Here is a 21,881-nt window from a genome sequence, read left to right as displayed (position 1 = left end):
ACAAGCCTTTCTGATTCAATTGCTCATTTTCCCTGCCTTAATAGATGTATCTTTATTGTACTGCCACTACCAACTCAAATGTAGCCATGTACAATTTTATCCTTCATGTCATATATGTCAATAGGGAATAGAAGCTGTCAGTTCTCTCTGGCCTGGATCTTCAGATGCATTTAGATTTTTAAATGCCATTAAAATCAATGCTGCTGCTGTAAAAGGATTATTTAGTTTGAAAGAAAAATAAACTGTTTGCTGCTGCATACAGAGCACATTGCAGGGTGGGAAGGTTGTATCCTATGGGTCTGATTTCCCAAATTGAGCAGGGTAACCTTAGGCTATTCCTTCTTCCCGCTGTCTCCCCCACCAATGCTACGGAGCAAGCAGGTGCTGAACTGCACCTATTGCAGCCTTCTGTATTGGAAGTAAAAGCAGAGATATCTTTCCTGAGTATGACATGTTCCATCCCAAGCAGTTAAATTATCCTTAGAGTGGTAGCAGGGCAAGTACCTGGAGTCTGAAGCTGCTTTTAAGCACCACAATAAGCCAACACATTTGTCACTCAGCCCCAATTAATCACTATTTTATAGATCTCAGCATGAATCTGTGGAACTTGGATGCATGGAGTTGAGTCCCTTATTTGTTTGTTGATCTGTACAGAGGATACACTGGGATAGTTTTAAGATGAAATTTTTACCATAGTAAAAAATAAGTAACAGGATTGCTGAGGGATATTTGTAGTTGTTCTTTTCTCATAAGTAGATTTTTAGGAACCAGCATCTGCACTTCCACCACATCTTAAAGGCTAACTCAAGAATATAATCTGAATTATTGCACCATCTAAGTTCCAGAGAGGTGATAGAGGCAAGTCATAAGGAATTAAATGTGTTCCAAAGCTGGGCTGTTCTCTATGCTCTGGGAAAATTGACTACTTTTACATACCAAGGGGCCAAATAATTTAAGGCAAACTTTTCCATAAGACAGTGACGTGAGTAGTGGCTGCAGCTGTATCATTACCAAAAGTAGTCAGTGGATTGAAAACCTGGAAGAGAATTTAAAAAGTAGACCATGTAGCATGGCAGACCTCTTTTCCTTCACTAAAAAAAAATCCTTCCAATGCTATGTTTGGAAGCACAGTAGTATTGTTTTCTGGTCTATGTAGTGTGTAAGGAAGATCATGTGTAGCAGGAGGTTTCATTCCCACCAGTATCTGTGTCCCTACCAGTGGCTTTTTGTGTTTGTGAAGTGAGGGCAATAATATGGGCTGCTTTTGGGGAAGGAAGGTGATGAACATTTTCTGATGTTACTTCTCCCTGACAGGAACTTCCACACACATAAAACTTCATTTAGGAAGTTTTTCTCATAGCAGGGGAGCAAAAATACTTGGCATTCTCTTTATTGCTGGCAATTCTAGACAATTTTAGTTAACTTGCTTTAGTTGAGATGTTTGAGCTCAGACCATGAGGTTGGCAGCATAGTCTGTAGTACGACATTTTGAGAGCAGATGGATTCATTTGACACATTCACAGCCTCTTTAAAACTTTTTAGATTAAAATTCTATTTCTGGAATGACAAATTGTAAAACTTCATTAATTTTAACTATTCCTTTCTGAATATGTAACTTTTTCATTCATTTTCAGATTGTATTTTTCCAAAATTTTCAACTAATACTGGAGTAATTTTCTTGATGGAGACCTGAATGTATCCAGGCTGCTGTCAAAGATGTTTCCAGTTAATCTGCATGATCACAAGTTTTATGTTTTCTCTTGGAATTTCAGAAAGATGATTCCCAAAGACTTCTGGAAAGCTTCAATGCTGACGAAAAAGAGCACACAATCATGAAAAGTAAAGCAGAACCCTATACATCAAAAGAGGAAATGGTGCTGGAGGTAAAGCTCTGCTCTTGTAGGTGGATGCTCATTTTGCTGCATGTAGCAATGAGTATGTTTAGGGCTTGCTCCAAATTGTCTTAGTTTTGGTGGGTGTGGAGAGAGACTTTAAAAAGTGTTCAGAATAAGTGTAAGATGGAGGGTGGGAGTTGATTGCTGCTTATGAGTGCAACCATTTTGAGCATTTATTCCCCTTATGAATTTGGTTTCTCCTGGGGGACTCTTTGGATATTTTAATCAAGATCCTGAGTTCTTTTTGGACAGAGGCTTCTTTGCTTTCATCTCTATGTCATCCTTAGTTTCAGAAGGCTGATGGGAAAAATTAACACTATTGATGTAAGAAAAGGTTCATAAGACCACTGTGTTGAGCTGGGATTCAAAGACACTTAGAGAAACAATATATGACTAAGAGTAGAAATATAAACTTAACAACTCACCCTCAATGAAAACATCAAGTAACTTAAGTAACTTTTTTTTTTATATAATTCTGAAATAACTGGAGAACCAGTCGTACTGTGTAGTCATTAGATCACTATCTTTCACCCAAAGCTGATTTGACTGCTCTTGCTGAAGCTGAAGATGATGATTTAAACTGCACGTTTGAAAACGTGCAGTTCAGCTGACTCATTCAGTCTATTATTCATAAATTAAATACATGCATAAAATGTCAGTCAGAACCAGCCAGTCTAGTGCTCAGCTTTTAACAAGAACTGATTTCAGGATTTCAAGAAAATGTTATTGTTAACATTTAAACTGTTGGTTTAAAATCCTGACAGGTAATGAATCTTCATTTCGGTTTTGTGATCAGGAGTGGTGACAAAACATGCTTGGTCATTTTGCTTGAGTTAGAGTATAACAGATGAGCATGGATTAGGTTATTTTTTGAAGTGTAAATGTTGTCGAGAGCTTAAGCAATTCTACATCTTTGTCCTTATTACCAGTGTTTTGAAATGGGGTCACAGGCTTTTAAAGGTGATCATTCACAACTATATCCATTTCCCTAACATGGCTCATTTATAAGACATTAACGAGAACCCTTGTTATTTGAGGGGACTTTCTCCCATATATTTGTCTAACTACTCGAGTTATATATACATTTTTTTATATTAGCTAGTTCCAATTTCCAGAGGCTTTTGCTGTTGCTACCATCAAACTGACATTTTATGAAGAAGCATAGATGGAAAATCCTTTTAATTAGGTTAGAGCACTTCAGAAAAATAGGTATTTTCATTCTGAGACTTTCCACACTGCAGTAATACCGTAATTACTATATTAATAATAACTGTATTACTTATGCCTGCTGAGAAGCAGGATGTATTAGTTCTACCACACTGCAATACAGCTTTCCAGCTTTGCTCTGGCTGCTTTGCCTCCAGCCATTGCACAGCAGTAGCTCTGTCCACTCCTGTCCCTGATGAGGTACTGCAGCGCTGGGACTGCTCACTATGGGCAAGTGTTCTACACACTGCCCCCGTGCTTTTAACTTTGTCAGTAAACCCAAAAAGGGAAATAAATGAAATGGAGATGAAAAAGTGCAATGATAGGAGTCTAGTGAATTGCATAGTTTGCTAATCTCTTTGTGTTTCTATTTTTTAGACCCTATTAGTGCTTTGATATTTCCTAGAAAAAGCTATATCAGAAAGCCTGTGTTTTGACAAATCAGAGTCTTTCATTCCATATGACAAAACCAAAACAGATAAAATAGGAAATCCTATTGCTTGGATTTACATTTATCTGCTGTTTATAGCCAAACTTTTATTAAGCCATACCTAACCTCTCAAAACAAAGCTGATGATCCCTTTGTTCCAGCATCTAGAAAAAGGCAGTAGCAGAAAGTCAGATTATGTGATACAGAAAATTGCATGAAAGGAATTCATTATCTATTAAGTTCTTCGGAAAAACATTGTTATTTTCTCTAGATTTTGGATAAGGGTTGTATTATAAAAGTTCTTTTATGTGATGACTAGTTTTGCTTAATTTATTGTTTCTTTATTTAAATTGAAAGACAGAATTTATAGCCATGATGATATCTGTGGAGCTTATTATCCTTTAGTAGTTTTTATTATTAAGATACCATTCTCATTTTTAAAATCTTTAGTTGTTGCTAGGGGTGTGGAGGTGGGTGATAAGACACAAAATGAAAATACGTTGCGAATACCAGATATTAACCTCTTTTCTCCTGGAGAATTAAAAATATTTTGTAGCAGTGGTAATGACAAGAGTTCCCTTTTCAGGTGTTCCTACTCTGAATGAACCTTATGAGAAGACTTCTTGCTCCAAAGCATAGACAATCAATAAATAGTTAGTTATCAATAGAAACATTTTAAGTTGTGTAACAAAAAAGAGCACACGATACTTACAGTGAATAATTGCCAGATCTGGTGCTGTTCCCAAATGGTTTTCTGTTCTTTTCCATACAGGAAAGTGAGTCTCCTCTGAACAGTAACATCACAGCATTTGCATTAAAGGCAAAAGTGATCTATCCCATCAACCAGAAATTTAGGGTAAGGTTGTAGATTCGACTTGTAAAAATTAATGACAATCATTCTGTGTCAGAGTAAATTGCAGAGTCAAGTAATGTAAGAAAATTTACTGCCAATCTGCTTAATAGGGATCTTTCTTTTTTTTTTTATAGTCCATTGACTCAGGGCTTATTCTGTAAGGTGTCAGCTGCTTTCAGCTCCCCCTGAAACCTGCAATTCTTTACATGGTGTCCAGTCAATTTTCACTGTATTTAAGTGAGCTTGTCTGCCCCTTAGCATTAATGGAAGTTGGATCTGTGTAAGGAGCTGTAAGAAAAACACCACAAGGATCTAAAAGGAAGAAAGAAAGCATGCACCAAGCAGCTAACTACAGCAGAGGAGTGCTTTCCTGGGCAATGCAAAAGCTTGTCACTTTTGCTGTGTATAATGTTTAACTTTTCCCTTGAAAGTAAATACTGAAAATTGATGAGATGTTTGTCTCTTTATTGTGTTGTATTAATTGACCTTGTGAATTTTCTTTGACTTAACAGCCCTTGGCAGATGGCTCATCCAATCCATCTTTGCATGAGAATCCAAAGCAGGGAGTTCTGCCTAATCAAGTCGTGGAGACATCCATGTCAGGCAGCCTGGGATCCCTGAGCCAGGGAGACAAAGAGGACTGTAGTTCCTCCACAACAATACATTCTGCAACAAGCGATGACAGATTTCAGGCTCGAGCCTTCCTAAAGGTGACCAGCTTCCCTGAAGTGCTGACATGTGAGAGGTAATCAGTGAACTTGCCCTTGTTTGGCCATTTCCTGTGTTTTTAGGACAGTCACTAAAGGTGAAAGGCTGGGCATGAATGCACAGAGTCACCAAATCAGGACAGGGTTATCTGCATATAACCCTAAAATGTTGTTGGGGAGATTAACACATTAAGCTGTTGGAAGTCATCCTGTTCTTTTCAGAACAGGATCACAGAATTCATCTGTGAAATTTTGGGAATCAGAACTGGCCAAAAGCTGTCTCATAAAAGGTGTATCACAGGATAAGGAGATCTCTTTGTTACGGTTTGTATGCTCAGTTCACATGTGCTCGGCTGGGGATGGAGTCCTCTGCTCTGTACAATGCCATGTCACACTGCAGGTGCCTTGAGAGCACCCAGTGGTCTATTCTCTCCATTTTAATGGGAACTACTCATGTCTTACTCTGGGAAAACAGTTCCTCTCTGAGACACACTACTGATGAGCAGGTAGAGATAACTGAAATGAACTGTCAGCTCTGATTTCCTTTCAGCTGCACCACGGCAAGGTACCCCTAGATGAATATATGTGTCTGCACTCTCATTAGCAAGAATAAGAAAATCATGTTTGTGTCACGGGGACTGGGAAAGGTACTAGCAATGAAGAATATTTACAAAATATCCACTCTTATTATGGCTGTTTCAATTTAAAGCCGTGTTTTCCCTGGTTGTATCCATTCATGCCTATGTTCACTTTATCTTTTTCTAGAGGAAACGGCAATGCCAACTTTATTAAAAGCACTACTTTGTTTTGTTTACTTTTACGTACAGAAATCTTTTCTGAAAAAGAAGGCAGTGTAGAAATAAATTCTCGCTCCTATTTTGGGGCAGTGTTTTTAGGAGAATCTAATGGTTAAATGAAGCTAATATATTGTGTTGTCCTTTTGTGTAACCATCATTTAGATTGTTATTAATGCATTTTTAATGTTTCAGTTTTGATGTTAAGCTCTGCCTTTGCAGTCTTACTTTAAAAGATCTCATGCTTCTTGATACTGAACTCAGAAAAGAAAAACATGCGGTACGTACTTACATCTCATTTATAGCTCTTTGTTTTGAACAACCTAGTTGAATATCAGTTTAGGAAATAACGTAAACAGCTGCCTAGGTGCGATGTAGAGTAGCAGAGTTGCATTTCTACATTATTGTCTTTATTTTTTTTTCCTGCTCTGCACATATATGAGCTCCCTAAAGACGTAAAATATAATGAAGTATACTGGTCTGGGAAATACCAATATAGCAAATACAAAAATTTGGTTTTAAACAGTAGTCCAGAGAATTACATACAGCACTTCAGGCTCATAAAAAGAGGTAATAAATTATTTAATAGATGAGTTTGTCTTAAGGACAAACTTGCTTGTTTGTGTGTTGCAACTCAAAAGACTTAAAGCTTTAGGAATAAAATTGAAAATTCAGTTCAACTGAATCAGTACCATTGTAATAAGTACAATAGTTGTGATTTTGTATGACTGAGGGATTAAGGTACCATTTAAACAATAGGTAACTACCTACATCAAGTCACAGCATCAAAAACTGACAAAAAAAAAAAGAAAAAACAAGTACAATCAAAGCCACAGGATACTCAGTAATGATTGTTTGTGGTGACAAGTTACGTTCAAGTACAGCATCATTACTGCTACTGAGTTTCAGCTTAGTTATTATGAATCTGGACATAAAGTCTATAGCTTTCGCCTCCCCTCTTTTCTCAGGCTCTGTTTAAACAAATTGGTCATTTCTGCTATAATTTACTAAATCCACTGAGAATATTTCAAAGGCTGAGATTTTCTGAACAAATTTCTACACAACCCGAAGGAGGAAACAGGAAAGTAAACCTGGGAAGCAATTTCTCATCTGATGGATTATCCCTATCTAATTAGATGAGAAAGGGAACTTGTGATCAGATTCCAGAAGGAAGTTTAGCTTGATTATTGGAGGTTGAACTTGATCTCAAAGTTAATCATCAATTTCTAAATGAAGGTAAGTAGCAAGATAGTGATGTAATCAGAGAAACACGGAGAAAATGAGCATTTAATATGCTTTGTGGCCCACCAGAAATCACCACAACTGACTTTGACCTTTAGCTGAATATTTAAATAGCTTTATATTTTTGGTAGCAGGAAAAAAAAGGGAAAAAATAAATCAGTCTGAGAATAGTTTATTCCTTTCCCACTCTGCTTTCTCTGATTTCAGTCTTTCTTGGCATCAGGTCTAAGGAAATGTATGCTTTTCTTTCAGTCTTCTCCTGAACAGTTTTTTTTCTTTTTACTGTATATGGTGTCTTGGTAGTGTGTTCAAAACTTGCCAAACTCCTATCTAAAACATTTGCAAGTGAGATTGAAAACATGACTGCTTTATGGTTTTCTCTTCTATTGAGCTCTAATTATAATATATTTTACAGATTTTGCTCAGCTGACATATTGGCTTCAATAACTGTTTTTATATGCAAATATGTATTTATTAATGTTTTTATATGTTTTAAGCAGGCAAGTTCTGTGTCATCTGGAAAATGCTGCAGCAGTTAGTAATGAAGTGAATTAACCTTACACTGAAACTCTAATTGAGGCAAGAGGGGAAAACGTTAAGCAAAAATTTTCCCAGTGTTAAAAAAATTCCAAAACATCTTTCGGAAGACACTAGTATTACAATCTTAAAAAAAAAAAAAAAAAAAAAAAAAAAAAAAAAAAAAAAGGCACACAACTGGGAAATAAGTATTTTTCTTGCAAGAGAAGCTAGCTAGAACTTGAGATAGTTATTTTTGGGTTGTGTATAAAAATGTTTGATGTATCATGTGCCTGACTACAGTTGAAGTCAGAGTAATGAGTCTTTAGTATCTTTCAAATAGTTATTATGAGTTTAGTGGTTCATTAAACAGTAGAAAAATGGCGTTTTTATTTTCAAGTGATCTGCATTTTCTCCAGTCAGGAATAGTTTCAAATGTGTCTGCCTGGTTACAAGGATATATGAGATTATGTGTAACACCATCTTCCAGTATCTTACTGAAGCCAGAACCAGAGAACTTTTCAGAGTGGAAGTACTGGAGAGTCACTGGTGATGTGTCTGTTATTTCACTTACGATTCACTGTAATCTCCCTGATTGATTTAATTTAACAGAAGTTATCACAAAGATATCCTTACCGTGACGAACAGGCACTTAACCTGTGTTTTGTTTTCTTCCTTTTAAACAGATGTTTATTCAGGTTTTCAAAATATACCTCACAGACTTCCATCGTAAAAAGAAGATTACTGATGATTTGTTGAAGAAGATCCTTTTAAATCAGGAAAATGTAAGTGGGTTTGTTGGTTCATATTTAAGACCCCACAGAATAAAGAGTTATTACCACAGCAGGCCATTTCACCTACTCCTTTTAAACAGCAATGTCATTTGTAATCTATTTCTGAAGAAATGCAAAGAAACTCCCTTGTTAGTTGATTTTCTCCATTACCTTGTGTGCTTTTTCTCTTTGTTGTTGTATGAAGTGATCTGTGTAATCTTGTAAAGATAAAATATTTTGTAGTTGAATCCATTTAAGCAAGCAGAACATCTTGAACCTTATTCATTCAGATTTAATAATTTCTAATTATCAGGGGCTTTGTTTGGTCCCACGTATTATTGCTGATAATAAAATAGCAGGAAATAAAGTAGCAGTTTGAAGCTCAAGGCTTTCATCAGGGGGAAATATACTTATTTTCTTCATCATCCTTTTTTCTTTCAAGTGCTTCAAAGTCCATATGCCACTTCTGAATTGGAAGACATATGTTGACAGTCAATATGCATTTCAGGTGGAGTCACAGTACTATTTTTAAGGTTATTACAAGGAAAAAGTATCTTTACAAAACTACAGAAAATAGGAGAGCTATTGGTTCCACTTTCCGTTTTCCAGTTTAGAGTCACATAAAAATCTGGATTGAGAAGCACATCTCGAGATTGTCTGGTCCAGCCCTCTGTAGGAAGCTTGGCTTTATGTAAGGTTATCCAGTGCCCTGCCAGTCCAAGTCTTGAATGTTTGCACTGAGAGCAGCCTAATCACAGTACTGATTATGTTTTTCTTCCATGTAGATGGAATTTCACTAGGCATTAGTCTATCATCTTGTGAGCTCTAGTTCTTGCCTACTTCGTGCAGTCTCACAATCTGTGAATTCCTATAAGGCATCTCTGTAGTTGCACCGTATGATTTATATCAGAATGCATTTTGCCTTAAAGCACTCTTCTGCCTTAAGTTCTCAGGTTTAGTGTTAAACCTTAATGTATTTACTAGAAGAAAAGTGAGATTAGTTGTACAAAATGCTTTTACTGATGGGCTTCTGGTAAGGGCTTCAATATAAACAGAGCTAATCTAGAATAGGCATGTTTCCTGATAGAGCCTAACCCTCAGTGAAGTTTGATGGCATCTGTGTCTTCATGCACCTGACTAAGCTGCTGCAAGACAAAGACTAAATCTGGATTGTTAGATGCAATAATTGCCAGAGTAGTCCAGTTGTTTAAGTGCCAGTATGGGGTTTCTGTGTCCTGTATGATGGAGAGAAAGATCTTGTAAACCCAACAGTCCTAGAGGTGGGATATCATACAAGGAACGAGGCTGGTTATGACCACCATGTAAAAGGGATGTTGGCAATAAGCAAAAGTGTTATATGTTTTATTGTAGACAGCGTTTTCCTCTTTCAATTCTGCATCATAAAAATTCATGAGATTTTGATTAAGTTGTTAGTGAAGCTTGTCAAACTCTGGTTACATTTCTTTAAGGCATAAGGATATCAAGTTAATGCATTGACACACAAAACTCGGTGATATTAGAAGTCAATGCTTGCTATATAAGTCATGTTGCAGCAAAGAATCACCCTTTTCAGTATCAAGCTGCTAAGCAATGGCAGCAGACTAGTATTTGTTAGCAACATCAGCTTTCAGTAAAAATCACGCTGCTTTCTAAGGACTGAAAACCTGTAAAACCTCATATAATCGTGCAGCCTATAATTTGTCCCTTATGAGCATTACAGGTGTGTTCATCCATGTGTGCAAGCACTCAGCAGGAATCACTATCTGATTATCACCTCCATACTTATCTGAGCTTTTAAACACAGCATGTACACTCATAGCTGCCATTTAAGATGGGGCACATGCATTAAAATAAAAATATTTGTAGATAGATTCCAGGGGTTATTAGTATAAAGGCTCATGAAACAGTGTTTACTAAAACTTGAATTCAGTGGAGATGGACAACGGTCTTGACTGTACTCACATCCTAGTGGAAATGTATGTATTTGTGTTAAGTTTAGTTCAGAGCTGCTATATATCTGGAGATTACCTTGCTTGCTACAGAACGCATATTACCAAGAGACAGAACTTTCTGAACACTCCTGTTCAGCTTCCTTAGGCATGAGCCAGAACTGATGTACAAATTCACTCCCAAATTTAGAATTTATGTCTGTTTTTCTTTTTAACAAATCATTTGATTTTTTTCCCTCAGGATTTTGAAGAATTACAGAAACAATTTGACTCTAGACTCCAGAATACTGAAATCTCAGGAGCCCATAATTCAGAGTACCAGACTCTAGAAGACTTAGAAAGGAAAGAAAGGGAATATTCTGAGCACGTAATAGATAATGTAAATTTCTAATTTTTTATAGAATTTTATTTTAATGTTATTCTTTTGGTGGAGAGTTCTTCAGTGCAATGGTTTTGTTGAGTAGTCCATGGTTAGTATTTTGTATGTGTATGAGTCCTGAAAACATTTTTACATTGCTCCAGCAAAGTATTTCAAAGTACCTTTGGGTGCCAATATGTTTTGTATAGCTAAAACATTTTTTATGTTTTTTGTAAAACACTACTGTTTTATCAGCTGAGAAATGTCTGCTGCTTGTCTGATGGTAAGATATATTTCAAGCCTATGCATAGCCTGACTTTTAGGAATTTTATCCTAGCCCCTTGCTTTTGTCAATCTCCGTAACTGAGTAAAAGAGTAAGAGACTACAATTTTTTTTCAGCTGAAGTACTAAGAATATAGTTGCTGGGCAATGTTTTAGTATGGTTTGTGCATTTACTTTAGGAAAGCATTTTTCTTTAGCAACTTTCCACATGAGAATATATTAACATTTTTTGATGTAAAATTACAGTTTGATAGCAGGCATTTGATTTTCAAAGTAAAGATTTTTTTTTTCTCTAAAGTAGGTTCACTGTGTCGGAATGGCTTTCAGGCTAGAAAACTGGAGGTTAAGAACATTCTGTGTATTATTTTCCAGTAAACTGAGTAATATTCTTCCCAGCCCTGTTTTTGAAATTTGAGCAAATTGACTGCTGATGAAAATGAGAAGGTGACAGTTCTGTGAGCTGCCTGTGCAGATTGACTGTGGCACTTCAGCCCCAGACCAAACAGCCCATCACCTCAGTCTTGGGCCTTTTTCATACAGGAGTTAACATTTTTTAATGTCTGGTGCTTAAGTGTTTCACTGGGGATTTTCTCAGCTTTCTTTTGATTCTCTGAGCCCTTCACTTTATATTGGAAGTCTTGGTAACGTTGGGACATCTGTGTCAGGTTTCTTTTGCACTTTAACTTTGCTCAGTGGAAAATTGATTATTTAGAATTTTCCAGAGTTAGTCACATAAAAAATTGCTGGCAACCTTGCTGAGCAACATGAGGCACTTATTCACCAGCAGTAGTCATCCTTCAGTGGGTCTGTCACTCTTGTGCCTGCAGATGCTTTTCATCATACTGAAAATAATTTCCATTTATGCAGATTTGTGTAGATCAGTACCTTCCACTAATCCAGTCTTCCCCTGAGAATATAAAGTGTTTTTTTCTGTACTCACAGATGTCATAATCGCATTTTTTTCCAAAACTCATGGGTACTTAATAGAAGTCTTGGTGATGGATGCATTTTCTTACCTTTATGTGTACAAGTAATCCCGCAGACAACAGAATATTCACAGTTGTGCACAATCATATTTGTGGAATCAGAACCTAAAAAGAATACCTGCTCCTACAGCTAAATAAACTTCCCAGAATAAAAGGGCCGCAGTTTATCTTTTATGTTTTTACCATCAATACTAAAAACCTAATAGGCTTTTATAGATGGAATATATAGAGAATTAACAAATTCTTAGCTAGTTAAAAAGAATAGCTACAGTTATGTTAAAAGGTCAGGTTTGACCTATTGGTTATGTGCTGCCACCAATATAGAATATATATATATGTATGTATATATATATATATATAATATATAATAGTCTCTTTAGCTTTGCAAATTGTTCAATGTAACTAATACTGAGAGCTGTCTGTAATGTCAGTGACTTGTATCTCAGTATACTCATATATATGCCTCTTTCTGTGATGAAATACCAGATGATTAATGAAGGAACATGGGTTGTGTTTTGATTTTTTGATTCATATTCCGCAGATGGAAGCTTTCTGGAAGCAGACTGACAAAGCCCAGCAGGCTTTTTTGGACCAATCAAAATGCTCAAGTGCCAAAGCAACAAAGATAATGGTGGATCTGACTGAGAAGATGATTGCAGTAGAAAGCTTGTTAAGTGAATCTCAAGACATGCAGGCAATGGTAAAGTAGAAAAAGAAATAAAAGTTGAGAGAGATTTAGTCAATCTGAACAGAAAGAATTATGTCAGTGCAGAGAGTCTGTCAGGCCTGCTTCAGGAGTGATGTAGACTGCTTCATCCAGTTGTCTCTTTGAGCTTTTTTGCAAAGAGCTCAACTTCCATTGCAGTTTAGGAAGACTCACAGGAGGGTGAACTCTCTGCACTTGAGTGCCAGTTCTCAGAATACCACCTAGGTAGTCATATTAGGAAAAAGTATTATTAATGCAGCTGGTGAACCAGGAGTGAGAGCACTAGATCTAGTAATAGAGCATCATTACTGTGGGTATTATGACATTTCTTCTTCTTTCAAAGCATTTATTCCACGTTGATTGACAAATCCTAATTTAATTTTGAGGGTGATTCTGTGTGTTCTGTGACTTTAATTGGATTTGAAAATTCTTATCAACTCTTAGTGACATGGTTTGAAGAGGGAAAACTGTGTTCATAAATGTACCAGGGCTGCTCCGGCTGGCAGGCACGGGCACCCAGGAGGGATTAGGAACAAGGATGGCGATGATGCATACCAGCACTGTGCTTTATGTTGTGTGAAATCTAACAGAGCCTTTATTTTTTTGCACAGGATATCCTAAAAGAGTTACATGTAATTTATAGATTAACATAAAATTGGAATCACTGCATTTATTAGTAATGTGGAGTATAAATATATACAGTAATTATTAGCTTGTTGGTTTTGCATCAGAGCAGCTAACTAGACTGAGCTGGCCAGGTGTGAAAAAAGTCTTTGCTGCTTGTCACAGTTGACCCAAACTGGGCTGCTGTACAGTAAGTTCCTTCAGATGGGCAGACTATGGATAAGATGTCTGGATACAGATACAGGAGATACTCCTACCTGAAGTCACTACTGTGATGATGCTGAAATCTCATTGCAGAGGTCCTTGTAACATCTCTATTAATTACAGTAGATCAGAAAATCATGGAATCATTTGGGTTGGAAAAGACCCTTAAAATCAAGTCCAGCTGTTGGCACTGCATTGTCAGACGCTTTCTAACCTTGCAGCATTGTTTAAAGCAGCTGCACTTTAACCCAGGAAGTCTTTCCCTACTGTGATCATGGACTGCTTCTTTAGTAGTGCTATGAAAGCTGCTAGGCCATAGGCAATTATATTAATTTTTAGTGTATGTATTGAACTCTGTCTGACCATGTATTTGAAGGAATCACAGCATTATCAGAATCAGGTATGTGTCCTCATTTCAAAATGAGGACTTGTACTTGTGTGCCATATAGTATCTTAAAAAGAGGTCCAGGACTTCCATGTTCTCTTCTGTCCATCTATCCTCCTTGAGTATTGAAGTTTGTTCTGCAAGGCTGTTGTCTTTTCCAGACTTAATGTCTTCTTGACAGCTACAAATAATGAAAAACACCAATAATTTTAGATTAGCTCTTGCAACTGAACATGCAATAAACCCATTGCTAGCCTGCACTGATCAAGACTTTCAGAAGTATTTAAGTACATGAAGATGGTTATTCACATGGTTTTGAGAAGCTTCTGTGGTTTTCTTTGTGGTTTGGGAGTGCATAATTCAATGAAAGAAAAGCACAACCAAAGACACATTCTTGGTTTCTAAACAGGACTTTATGTTTGGTTTAGGACATTCAGGAAAGGTTATTCAGCTGGGAGCTTATGGTGAAAACAATTGATTCACTGAAGTCCTCTATACCAGAAGAGTGTAAGGGTAGATTAAATATTGTGTCAAATATTCTGGACCATTTAACTGTAAAGAACAATCTTTCAGTCCAACAAAAGGAAGAACTTCTAACAGATCTGCATAAGGCCTTCTGGGAACAGCTGGCACATTACAGTAATGGTGAGTACTTAGACTGGAGCTCATGACTTACATGAGTTCTCATTTTATCAAAGAGTAAAAAAATTACAGCTTCAGCTGTATAGCCCCCTGTTTTAAAAAGATATTGATGAATTGACCAAGATCAGTTTTATTCTGGAGGGTGTATGCTTGGAATGGGAACTTTGACTTTAGGCCTCTTGTATCTTGTTCCAGGTATTATTAGGAACTTACTCTACAGTTCACGTAATCTAATTTCATTAATTTGAATATAGAAGAAGAATCACACTTGCTACAAGTATTTGTGATATTTCTCCATTTACTGTTCATGTACTTGGTATTGCTGGTGATACTGACATAAGATACTGTCTTACGATCTCCTGCTAGCATGTGAAGCCAGAAGCAGTTGTGCTATATATAAAGCAGCTATGCTATCACTCTTGTGAAAAGATAATGTTAAAGCTTATGATCTTCATATAGCTGTCTCTTTTATTATGTCAGACTAAAATATTTTTTAAATTGAGTCTTTTCCTTTTATACCTCTTCACATTGCTTATCTGAAAAGAACACAATTGTAACAAAGTCTAAGCTGACTGACCCACTGATTTAAGGTTCTCCCTGTGTCATTTTGTATGTTACCTACTGCCAAGTATGTTGAGAAATATTCCCCCAGCTTCTTTCAGGGCTCAGTGCCTCCCATTAGCACTCAGAAAATTACAGTAAATGTTTAGCCAGAAGGAAAACAATGACAACTACTTCAACACAATTTCCAGAACCATTTCTGCTACTTTTGAACACATTTAAAGAAAAGTTTCTTACCCAAAATGGTATTAGGTTTAGAGTTTGGTGAACTGAATAGTCAGAATTAATGCAGTCTTGTTGCAGTATGTTCTTGCTGCAGTGCTGCTCACTCACTTTGGGTTTAGTGTTGATAAATTTTGTCTTATCTCACAGCCATAAATTCATGGAATCAGAAAATGGTTAAGGTTGAAAGAACTTCTGGAGGTCGTATGGTCTACCCTGTGTGCTCAAGCAGGTTGAGCTGCTGCTAGTTGCCCAGTGTCATGTCCAGCCAGCTTCTGTCTCCAGGAATGGAGACTCCACCTGGGCCACCTGTTCCAGTGCTCAGTCATCCTCATGGTGAAAGGAACCTCCTGTGTTTCAGTTCCTGGCAGCTGCCTCTGGTCCTTTCGTTGGGCACGACAGAAAAGAGTCTGGCTCTGACTTCTTTGTACGCACTCTCCAGGTGTTTATATATGTGCTTAGATCCACCCTAAGCCTTCTCTTCTCCAGGCTGAATAGCCCCAGGGCTCTCAGCTTTCTCTCACTGGAGAGATGCTCCAGCCCATTCATCATCTTTGTTGAACTCTCTTCAGTATCTCCATGTCTCTCTTGTACTATGGAGCCCAGAACTGGACACAGCACTCCAGGTGTGGCCTAACCAGAGCAGAATGGAGGGAAAGGATCACCTCCCTCTAACCTGCTGTCTTATGTTCAACCTGGTCTCCACCAGAAGCCCAGGTCCTTTCCTGCCAAGCTGCTTTCCATCTGGGTGGTCCCCAGCATATGCTTGTGCCTGGAGTTGTTCCTCCCCTGGTGCAGTACTTTGCACTTCCCGTTGTTAAACTTCAGGAGATTTGCATCAGCCTGTTTCTCCAGGTTGTCAAATGCCCTATGGATGGAAGCATAACCACGTGTGGTGTATCAGCCACTCCTCCATTTTTTGTGACCTCTGCAGACTTAGTAAATTTGCCCCATCATCCAGGTAATTAATGAAGCTAGTAAGCAGGATTGCCCTCAGTACTGACCCCTGGGGTACACCAGTAGTTACTGGCTTCCAGGTGGACTTTGAGCAAGTTTTCAATACATCTCACTGTCTGCTCATCCATCCTCTTCTCTGTGAGGATCTGTCAGGAGACTGCATCAAAAACCTTGCTGAAGTCAAGGTAGCCAATATCCACCATTCTCCTGTCATCTACCAAGCCAATTATTTCATCACAGAAAGTCCTGCAGACTTGCTCCACTTTCAGAACATCTAGCTGTGTGAACAGTTCGCTGATATTCACAAATACATGTATATTGTGATACAGTTGATTTCATGGATGTTTGCTTCTAAAACTGTCTATGCCTAGTTCATAGTTTTTGCACAGGTTCAGCCACTAATGTTCTTTAAGCATAAGTGGGTGTCTCTGGGTGATTTTTCCTTCTTTTTGTCAATTTTCACTTGTTCCAAAGCAAAAATACCTCTGTCAAGGCCTTGATTTTATGCAAAGTAGGTGGTTATAGTTATATATAGCTATATATTATAGTTGATACATTCTGTGCAGAAGAATATTATCAACCTCCTGGTTTCAGATAGAAATGAAATGTGCTTTAAAAAAAAATACCTGGAGTGCAGCATTTATCCCAATAGTGTCTTATGTTGATGTTTCTTATGAGCTCCAAAATACAAAAGTTAAACTGTACCTATAATTCACAAAGAGCACAAAGCTGGCAAGACTGTGCTCCTAGGATACAAAACAAGGAAGTAAAGAATCAAATAGTGTTTTAAAGTAAAACACTGCTAAATTTGTTTGAGTGATACTTTTATTACAGTCTCCTGTACTTTGGTGCACTTTCAAATGTTCTGTCAGTGCATCATCAGCCTGTGGATAAGTACAATAAATGAGCATGGGGAATAAATAACATTCTTGGTGCTGCAGTACTGTGCTCCTTTTGTTTCTCTACAAAACAATTTCTCATAGTTAAAGCAGCTTAATGTAATGGCAGAACAGTAGCCACAGGTAACTGTTCTTTTGCATTCCCCTTTAGCTGCTTGTGTCAGGAGTGAAGTATGGCTCTGGCGCAGGGCAAGTGGGGGAAATGAATAAAATTCTTCTTAGGTGGACAGGCAATGAGACGTGAAGTGGCAGAACATTTAAAGCACCAATTGCATTCAGCAGCCCGGCATCCAGATAGACTCATGAATTTATATGTCACTTAGAGCTGCAGGGAGAATGAAGAGGGAAGGAATTTAGTCCTAAATAGTTCACATTACTAGCACAAAATTGGAGGGACCTTTACAACTTCAACTGCAGGTTCTTGGATGAGTCACTTTAAAAGTCCGGTGTGTATGGCTGCATGCCAGTTCAAGCTAATCTGAACCAGCACTGCTTTAGACCTTTTCTCCCCACCATATGTTACTGCCCCTGTCCTTGCAGAAGCATTTGCATATCTGCAATTAGGTAATGAGCCACTTACCAACCTTCCTGAAGCTGGAGAGGGAGGTTTGGAGTGCTGCAGGAGGGAATCTGTTTCTTGGACTAACATGCTGCCTTTGCATAAAAAGCAGTACCAGTGGAAGGGAGGGTGCAGGATGGTAGCAATCCAAAAACCTGATAGATTTAAGTGCCACGTAACAATCTAGAAGTTCACATCTAAAAAGGCCATCAGGGTAAGAAGCAAATTTCAAATCCTGCACAGTGATTACTTGCCTGTTTCACTCACTAACAGATTTCCGTGAGCTTATGTTGTGTGACAGTAGCAGATGCTGCTTTCTCCCTGTGGAGTCGTGGTATCTAATTGTTTGTGGTTTATGTTCCAGAATGCATGCAACAAAGTAAAGACCTGATCTTGAAACGGCTGCAGTGCCGTGCAAAGAAGAAGGAAGAGTTCAAACGCAGACAGAAAACTGAACAAGAGAGTCTCCTTAGTAAAACTTTTCTTACTGAAGATGTTCAGAATTTTCTCAAGGTGGGAAAATAAAAGCTTATTTTCACTGTTCTATTAGTTTTTAAGGCGAAATGTATTGCAGATTTCTCCCAGTTCCTTAAAATTGGGAATTTTGAGTCCTCCCAAGAATCACGTGCAGCAGCACAGGTGGACAGGGTCAGAACCCCTGGTGGTGTTGCATTGGAACAGAATACCAACGGAGTTAATGCAAGATTGCATGTTTTGTAGAAAACATCTTTTACTTAGATACAGTGTGTTTGGTTCAATCCCTGGAGGAAAGTATCCGGCCTGCATTACAGAAGAAAAGAGTCTGCACTGATCGAATTGCTTTTCTATGAGTGGGGTTACCAAGGCTCAAAAGACTTAGCAAATTTCACAGAAGCAGAGGAAAAACTAATTATGAACTCTGGCAGGATGCCTTAGAGAAGGTTTGCAGTTGATAATTTAATAAGGTATATGATGGCCAGTGTAATGTTTCCTTGGTCATATTTTCTATAGAGATTTGTTGTTATTGTTCCAAATGATATACAAAATCAGAGTTCTTAGCTGTAAATGCTGAGAGCTGCAAAATTGGAATAACTGCTGAGAACTGCAAACCCAAGTTATTAAGAATTAAAAAAATCCTCAATTTTCATGAAAAGAAATAATTTAAGGTGAAAGTGGTTACATCCAGCAGCATTAAACTTTTGATGAAATCTAATAACTTAGATAAAATTACTGTATGAGAAGACCGAGATTTCAACTGCAGCAAACTGTCAAAATTTATTGATCTTAACACTGCGATTTTGCACCACAGGGCCATATTCTTTAATTATGTTGTATGAACTGGATAATGCAGTTACTATTTCTGTATGCACATCTGCCTGGCAAAACCTCCCTTCAAAACAAGTAGAGCACTTTTTACATCTTTGGCTTTTCAAAACTTGTGACAAATAATTCTGTCACACATTTTTGTAGCCAGTGTGCACTTGTGAATGTATTTTCATCTTACACATCATTGGAAACTCTTGGACACATCCCAGATTCACTTAACAAAGCTTAGAAATTTTGCATTAAGACCCCTTCCCTACAAAGGTAGAACCACACAGCTTTGTGCATGAGATGCTCTATTCTGTACACCTTAGAAAGGTGTGGAGTAGGCTTAGTTGAACTGTAGACTAATGATCTGCTCATGACAGGCTGAGCAAGGGCAACTTGCACTTCATGCTGCAGGATAGAACACAGCTGAGTTTTAGGATTATGAAATGCCTGTGTACAAATTATGAAAGTCAGAAATGAAAACCTTTCTGCTGCCACAGTGGGAGAGTCTTTTGTCCCAGAACAGATGGGGTCTTAATTGCAGAAACTCTTTGAGGAATAAAAAAAATTGTATATACCTGTACCTCCTATGGTTTGACTTAAATAGTCCAGTAATTATTTTGTGAGAACAATGCACTTGGCACTGAGGAGCTGTTTTAAGTTTGTTTCAGAATTTCACAGCCAGCCCAACAGTAAAGGAGTTGGTTCCAAAGTGTTGCCATCAGCCCAGAGCTGTACTCATCAAAAACACTTCTTTTCTCTGCCTTTCTCCCCTCACCTCATCAAGGGGCTCACACCAGCACGGTAGCAGCCTTGCCAGACCTTTCTGCTGAATTTTAAGTGGTTTCCAATTATGATGGTGGATTTTGCAGTAAACTTCATTCACTTCAAGTTGTTCTAAACACAAGTAGGGTGGTAATGATTTAGTAGCTGCAGATCCAATTTTTTTATAAGACGGAATGAGATCCATAGTAAAGGTTAGAGTTCCTGTATCATTCTGTCTCCTTCATCTATGTTTCTGTTGGAAAAGGAGCATTTTAATGTTGTCGTTTACTGGCAGAGAATACAGGAATGATAAATGAAGAACACAAACCGTAAAGTATCAGTTACTGTAACCCACTCTGGCTCTGCCTGCCCACTGTGGACATACAAATTATAGCAGTTAATTTGTCAAATTCTGCCATAAAGTATGACTCCATGAGATGTGTGAACTTTCAAGTCTACCTCTACAAGAATGATCTGTACATTAAGAGTTTATGGTCACTTTGGTCCTCTTTAGAAGAGCTCTATTGACAAACCTAATGAAGAAAGCCATATTTACCATGGGAATGAAAGGGAGCACTTGGCAGTTTAAATCAAAATATGGAATCTTTATGTATAATGCTACTCATTAGTCTATAGACTGAGATAGACTTTGTTTGTGAAATAGTCTTCCATGAACCTGCCAATACATCCACAGTCACAGTCCTCACTTGAAGAAAAAAACCGCATCCCTCTTAAAACTGTGACCAAGGATCCAGTCAGGACCAAGTCATAGATCAGCCTTTTAGGAACCACCATGGGACATGGTGACCAACTCCAGTGCAAAAGCCCTGTACAGTGTGATACAGCTGTAACTCAGGTGTCTCATGATGGTGCCAGGTGACTGTTCTGTACCTCATAGTACTGGCCATGATGTACTGATATTCATACACTGAAAAGCAGATTTCAAATCAGATAATTTCACATTTTTTGCAGTAGTATGTACATATTATTTAACCCCATATTGCCAAGGCTAAGGAATTTTATAGTCAAGACTGGATAAGCTCAAATTAAGGTGGTAAAACAAGTTTCATGTCCCTCTGAGTCATGGTTTCAGGTAAACAATTACTGTTGTAGTGATACATGGAGAGGGCATCAGGGAAGGGAAGAGGAGGATCACAAGAAGCTATTAAGATCTTTTCAGCTATTTAAATATACCTACTATGTTTCTTTTAGGCTTACCATGAGCTGATAGAGAAACACTGGCAAGCACAGTGGGATCTGGAGGAGGAGGATGACTTCGAGAGCACAGAGGCTGTCGCTGAACTCTACAAGGTGCCACTTCTAGTGACAAATGTCATTTGCTAAATTAATTTTAAAGATCTTCTAACCCCACTACAGTGTCAGGCCTTAGGGATGTTTGGGGAATTGTAGGAAAGGTCAGCTCCAGGGATTGCAGCTCCAGAAAGCTAGGCTGGCAAAGCAAAAGATGGAGGCAGGACAGTCTTCCGTATCAGCTTGCCTTTTCCATTATCTTCCCAAAACACTATGTTTCCTAACCTCATATTAGTCAGAAAATGCCTGCATGGTCTGCCAAAACATGCTGCCTGGGTGGCTGACAAGGCTGCAGTAATGTTGAGAGCATACAATGTCTGCTGTTACTGCCAGGTGGGAGATCTAATTTATGTGGCATGATTATCTCTACTGCACCGTAGCTGCATGATACTATTCTTAGTGAACTTCACTACATCTCCAAATACAGTCTTTTCATCTCTTTTTCTCACAGAGAAGTTTTTTTGACTCTAGTTAGTTCCCTGAAATAGGTTCAGATCCTTGGTGTAAATAATATTTTTACACAACTTTTTGTTATTGATTTGAAAAATTCTGGGTGCTTCACGCTTTTGCATCATCTTTAATTATTTTCTATCTGTGCTGAAAAAATACGATAACATGATCTATCTGGTGAAGCCCAAAACCATAGTCAGTAGTGACCTTTAATTAAGCTGGAACTAACCACTTTCAGCTCAACAGGATCCTTGTCATGATTAATTATGGCCAGATCAGGATGTTGTACAAACTTGTGGTCCCTATCACTGTCG

The 21,881-nt window shown here is 37.9% G+C and overlaps 1 protein-coding gene across 6 annotated transcripts in view; it reads left to right on the top strand.

Moving 5' to 3' along the window:
- The window catches only part of EVC (EvC ciliary complex subunit 1), a 50,509-nt gene that overhangs the window by 1,369 nt on the left and 27,259 nt on the right, over positions 1-21,881 (top strand). For 5 of the 6 annotated variants that reach the window (XR_007203550.1, XR_007203549.1, XM_048303274.1 and 2 more), the window contains exons 2-11: positions 1,773-1,883; positions 4,304-4,387; positions 4,897-5,129; positions 6,081-6,165; positions 8,330-8,428; positions 10,607-10,744; positions 12,534-12,692; positions 14,340-14,556; positions 18,116-18,264; positions 21,019-21,117. Coding sequence is in view for 4 of the 6 variants with exons in the window: in XM_048303274.1 (XP_048159231.1) it covers positions 1,773-1,883; positions 4,304-4,387; positions 4,897-5,129; positions 6,081-6,165; positions 8,330-8,428; positions 10,607-10,744; positions 12,534-12,692; positions 14,340-14,556; positions 18,116-18,264; positions 21,019-21,117 (1,374 nt within the window). In the remaining 2 variants the exon portion in view is untranslated. The remainder of the gene's footprint in view (positions 1-1,772; positions 1,884-4,303; positions 4,388-4,896; positions 5,130-6,080; positions 6,166-8,329; positions 8,429-10,606; positions 10,745-12,533; positions 12,693-14,339; positions 14,557-18,115; positions 18,265-21,018; positions 21,118-21,881) is intronic. The other variant, XM_048303276.1, reaches the window with a different exon arrangement.

This window comes from Corvus hawaiiensis, chromosome 5 (assembly GCF_020740725.1).
Source record: "Corvus hawaiiensis isolate bCorHaw1 chromosome 5, bCorHaw1.pri.cur, whole genome shotgun sequence".
Classification (NCBI taxonomy): domain Eukaryota; kingdom Metazoa; phylum Chordata; class Aves; order Passeriformes; family Corvidae; genus Corvus; species Corvus hawaiiensis.
This window is presented reverse-complemented; position numbering and strand designations above follow the sequence as displayed.